Below are 5,796 nucleotides of genomic sequence, written 5' to 3'. Positions count from 1 at the left end.
CCATGACCCCCCCCCTGGATCCGCCCTTGGAGACACTAAGCCGACAAAAATAACTCACCCAAAAGTCCACCAAATATCTAAGGACATAACATTGATCCATGTATAACAGGCCATGCTGAAGAGGACTATTAAATAAGCTGCAAAATGAATCGTTGATTAATGATTATTGATTACAATTAAATTCGCTGCTACCTCTAATTTTGCATTGATCATGCGCAGGAAACCACTGCGTGACGATAAGAGTGATCATCAAGCATATCATGGCTATGCAGTAACTTAAAAGAATTTTTCCGAACGAGCTTTTCACCTCGCCCAGGTAAAAGTAAATCAAGATGGTCAAGAGCAAACAGATGCAGGATATTGCCTTGGCCCACAGGGTGTAGAGGAACTTGTTTGCAAGTTCGTCGCTCTTCTGGCACTGGAATATTGAGTAGCCGGAAACGTTCCTTTTGTTTCCGTGTTCCAGACAGTAAGTCCGCAAATTTGTTACATTGTGCTCGAAAAACCGCTGTTTATACGTACTGAAGTACGTGAATGAGCTGTTTTTTTCGATTGTGTAATTGATGGTGTTGGACACCAATAATCCAACGGCTGTGCAGCCAGCTCCATAGATTATTCCATAATCGTCTGAAATTAATGGAAATATGTATAAGTATTTTTTTCTGGATATACTTTGTGTGGATATACTTTGATCCGCCGTATACAGGGTGTCCGCCGAGGATTTCCCGATATAATACTTCGTATATAAATTATATGACTAATTTTCAGCAAAAGTTACAATATTTTCCCTAATTTTCAACGGTTTGAACAAGTTTGAATGAAATGTGGTTCTCTTTAATTTCATAGCATGCGTTTAATCTGTTTAATAGATCCTACTACGACCTCAATGAGAGTATGTCGTCTATGTGGACACCCTGTTTACCATATGGAAAATATCAGTTTTTAGCTTGCAGGCCAAGGTTTGTGTATTCGTATTAATTAAAAGCAAGCACATTCTTGTAATAATCAAAACTTGAAAAACGATTTTTTCCTGAATTGTTTATCGAGATCTGTCTGAAATGTCGAAAACGCGTATAATGGGTACACATAAACCCACAAAAGTTTAATGATTGCTTCTGCTGAAAATAAGCCGTATTGATCATCAAAACTCTCTATGAGCCAACGCTAATTATGCAGGAATTTCCTTTCGAAACGCACCGCTTTAAACGTCTTTTCAATTGGAAGAATTAAACACATACAAAAAGTAGGTCGACTTATATATAATAAACAAAAAAAAAGAGAAACAGCAATGCGCTGTTTAATTTAATTCCTCTGAAGGCTGTAAAGTGTGTCTAAAACCTTTGGGTTTTTAGTTTTGACTGATTTTTTTCTTGCTTTACTTTCTACTAAAAAACGCTCTATTTTGTACAAAAAAATACACACAATCTGGAACACTTTTTCAGTGTCGAATTCGGGACGAAAATAAATTTCTCCCGAAAATCCGGTATTTGACTAAAAGCGCAAAAACCCAATATTTTCTCATGCTTGTCTTCTCTCCTGACAAGCATGAGGTCCTTTCAGCCAAAAATTATAAAATTAATTTTGTTCGCCTCATTCATCGCTTTGCACGGAATTTTAGAAAACCCTTTTCAGCTTCCAGTTTGGCACGAACTCCAACTATTTTTATTTGGTTTTTTACCGAAAGATTGTCTTGAAAAAACGACCAGAGAGCAAAAGTTTACAAAAAAACTAATTGGAAACTTTGCCTCTCTCATAGCTTTGAAGACTGTTAAAGTTGATTTAAAATTTCAAGTCTTTCCAGTTTTAGCAACGGTTTTTTTTAAGCAATTCTTTCTACGGAAAAAACGCATTATTTTCCAGTTTTTCTTAAAAATACTGACAATCTTCAGGTATTTTCTGTGAAAAATTATAAAATTAATTTTATCACTAAACATTCCCTCCTTAACCGCTTTGTAAAAATGTGTCAAAAACTTTTGCAGCCCCAAATTTTGGACAAAACCCTAATTTTTTTAGGGTTTAAGTTTTTCTAGGTTTTTCCGAAAATTTTTCCCCGAACAGAACAAGCGAAAGTTAATAAACAATTACTTGGAAAACTCGAATTAAACAATTACTTGAAAAAATAATTTTTTTTTAAATTCCGGTTTCATCAATTTTTTGAAAAAAAAAATTAGAGAACTTTGTTTCGATTTTCTCCCCAATTCAATGGTAAATCGAGTATTCGAAAAAGACAATAAAGGAGACGAGTTTTCTTGTAAAATCACATTTTTTTGCATGAAAGACTCAGTTTGTCAATATTTTAAAGTAAAACGTTAGGAAAAAGCGCATTTTTCTGTTTAGAGATAGTTTTGTTTAGAAATATTGACTGACAAAAATGTGCTTTTTCCTAACGTTTTATTTTAAAACATTGGCAAACTGAGTCTTTTGTGCAAAGAAAATACGAGATCGATTTTACAACAAAACTCGTCTTCTTTATTGTCGTTTTCTAATACTCGATTTACCTTTGAATTGGGGACAAAATCAAAACAAAGTTCTCTCATTTTTTTCAAAATATTGAAAATTTTAAATTTCAAAAAAATGTTCAAACAAAAAGAGTTTTGTTTAGAAATAAATAATGACTCTCTTTAAACAGAAAAATGCGCTTTTTCCTATCGTTTTACTTTAAAATATTGGCAAACTGAGTCCTTTATGCAAAAAAATACAAGTTTTCCCAAACAACGATCAGATTAAGCAAAAGCATATAATCAACTATCTGGAAAACTCTTCACCCACATCGCTCTGAAAATTTTTTAAGTTTTAAAAAAATTTCCTGTTTTTCCAGTTGTAGATCAAATATTTTCAAGCAATCGTTCTACAAAAAAGATAACTCAGTGAATTTTTAGGAGTCAGCGCAATGCTGTGCAAAAGGTTTGGTGCGCTAACCCAACGCATCCGCGCAGTAACCGTTCGATTGCTGGGAAAACGTTACCCTTAACAAATGTTGACCTTTTTTTTAGATGTTAAAATTGCAGTTTCGGTTTATTTAATTAATGCGTTAGAACTGATTTACCGATGAGTGGAAACTCGACGAGTTTTAGAGAACTTAAACGACTTTCAACATCGAATAGGAGTTCTTTAATGAATTTAATTAATTGCGATTATTTAACGTATGAACGTGTACAAAAAATATTTATTATTTGAACTTGAACATGGTTATTAAATCCATGTGATTTGAATCTTCCGGTGTAACACAATGAAAACATCTGGAAAGTCCAAAACCTTGAAACTTTTCGTTCGTTCTCACGTGCAAACTTTAACAAGCGTACCATTTGGTTTATCTTAATGCTGTATTGTTGTGAGTGAATAGTGAATCGCAAAATGTTTTGATCGGAATTTTTAAAAAGTGGGATGGATTGACATCAAGTGCTTCAAGCCACAGAAAATTGGGACCAACATAGTGCCAAATTTTATGCATGCATTGAAGCTCGTTTTTCGCTCAAATCTATAAAATATCAGAATTTTTCGCGTTTTAAAAACTCCGGAATTAAAATTGAGGCATTTTCAGCTCCGCTCTGATGTGGGTGCATTTTAGTTATTTTCGTATTCAACTAATCTCAACACCCGAAGCGCGAAAACTCGTTACATGCAGAATCAATAAATTAACCGGAATAATTATGTAACATAATTGAGAATCCCGAACTTATTTTCAATTACTTTTTACACTTTTTTGAGATTGAGTGAACTATTTATTATTATTTTTTGCGATTTATAAACACTAAACATATACAGTGCATAAAAGAGTTTTCATACACTCACTAACTATGTGGTTCTAACAATATCATCAAAGCTAGGCTTACTCGGATACTTTCTATAAGAAATAAACACGCGTCAAAGCAAACAAACAGTCTACTAAAACACTGATTAATGAACAAAATAATTTTTTAAAAGACATTTTGAGCTTACACATGAATAAATGTTTTTTGAACATTGATTATTTATCATTTCACCCTCTCGTCGCAACTCCCGCTTGCGCTGCTTTCCTTTTTATAGAGATGATTTGTTGCAAATCGTCTCAAATGCACATTTATATAGCAAAATACGTGCGCAGATGCTGTAAGATGTATTTATAAAAAAATCAGTTGGCATTCTATTCATGTGTTATTCCCATCCCGCTCGCATCAACTTTTGTGAAACTAATTCGAATGATTGGAAATAAATTTAGTTTCAATGAGCTAAAAGTAGTTCGTCCAGAAAGTGTGCAGGAATCTGGCAGTATCGTCCAACAGTCCGTTTTTTTAATTATTCCCGGTTCCATCTGTATCCTAAATTTAAAATGTTTGATTCCGGCATCTGTTTAGCCAATTTGAGGCATTTTAAGCGGTTTTTCATTAGTAAATTGCCATTTAATTATTCAGGTTTCCCGGCTGAAGCCTAAATTAAACACTAATGAGGCAATAACATGTAATCAAACCTCGTATTTTGGGGGGCAAGTTATTCATGTGGATAAGTTTCGAATGAAAATTGCATAAAATACGGTCTTGAGCAAACATGATTGTGGCAATGAACTTCGGTTATCTATTAGGTGTCGAAATTCGCATATTGGCGGCCGATATGTACATTGTTATGATTTATTGATGTTGATTATGTGTTATGATCATTTAGGTTTGCACAAAGTAGTTTTTTTCAGAAGTCGAGATTAAAGTTCTGTATGATTCAGCTGGTTCTTGAGCAATTTATATAATTCTCCATGTCGTTTATTATCAATTCATTTTGTTTTATAACAGAAGAAAAATTCCAAATATTTTAGTTTTTATAAAATTTTTAGTTTCGCCAATTAATTCGCATTTGTTAGTCGAACCTAAATTTTAATAGCACTCAAGCTGACGATAAACACGTTGAAATCTATTATTCCTTGTACATTAAAAATGTGCTGAGTTATGGGCTGGACGCGTATAATTTTGCTTTAAACTGTTCAGGTTCGCATAAATTTAATTAAACTTTAAATAGCTTTATGATTTATCCGGGAATGAAAGCTCTCTCAGGCTTCATTCTACGCTCTGACTTGAAGCTTTGTTGAAATAATTTAAACAACCAAATAAAAATTTAATGCGACTTGGAAAATTCGAACCCTCGATATTTCATGAACCGTTGGGAATTGAGGAAAAATTAAAATAATTTTTGCACAAAATTGGTCACAGAATGCATATACGAACTACCTCTAATGCCCTGTATACGTTATGCATTAATATTCAGAAACTTTCCCTTTTCTCTGGGTAATCCGGCTCAAAAATCCCCAACGTATTCTTGCATTAGTCATCAAATCTACTGAAAATTGACCGCTTAAGCAAAACAAGGTTAATGACATACATTTAATTCGTATTGTATCTAATCGCAGGTAATCAGTGCAATCCTCAACTTAAAAGCAAGTTGGAAGCTCAATATGATGATAGTTACACAGGCTTGATAAAATCTTACTGTTTTTAGTGTGAATTCTACTATCAAAACCCGCCTAGACTAAGATCTAGACATGAATTTAATTGCAATTGATTTGGGCCAGATCACGATTAGCATTTGTCGTTAGTTCTTTCAGTTTTCGCGTTGATTTCTGATTAGATTCTTCATTTCTGTCTTCATCAGACCATCATTCAGAGAAGAGATAGACTTTTAAGGCCATTCCTTGAAACTAATGGGTTTTTCGGGTTTTTAGGCCGTCGTTCGGTAGAATGTATTCCTGACGTTTCGCAAGCACGAGTGGCTTGCATCTTCAGAAGTGGTTTGCTTGAACGCTTACACTGTTCTCATCAGAACCCGTTCAGTTCT

At 33.8% G+C, this 5,796-nt stretch overlaps 1 protein-coding gene across 1 annotated transcript in view; it reads right to left on the bottom strand.

Moving 5' to 3' along the window:
- LOC109537294 (probable G-protein coupled receptor Mth-like 11) overlaps positions 1-5,796 on the bottom strand; it is an 11,831-nt gene that overhangs the window by 4,256 nt on the left and 1,779 nt on the right. The window contains exons 3-4 of the mRNA XM_019903929.2: positions 193-627; positions 59-137 (exon numbers count right to left, since the gene is read on the bottom strand). Of these exons, the coding sequence (XP_019759488.2) occupies positions 59-137; positions 193-627 (514 nt within the window). The remainder of the gene's footprint in view (positions 1-58; positions 138-192; positions 628-5,796) is intronic.

This window comes from Dendroctonus ponderosae, unplaced genomic scaffold (genome assembly GCF_020466585.1).
Source record: "Dendroctonus ponderosae isolate FM_Combo_2020 unplaced genomic scaffold, Dpon_F_20191213v2 Dpon_F_20191213_3, whole genome shotgun sequence".
In the NCBI taxonomy this organism is placed as follows: Eukaryota; Metazoa; Arthropoda; class Insecta; order Coleoptera; family Curculionidae; genus Dendroctonus; species Dendroctonus ponderosae.
The sequence above is the reverse complement of the archived record's forward strand: the minus strand, read 5'-3'. Positions and strand labels throughout refer to the sequence as shown.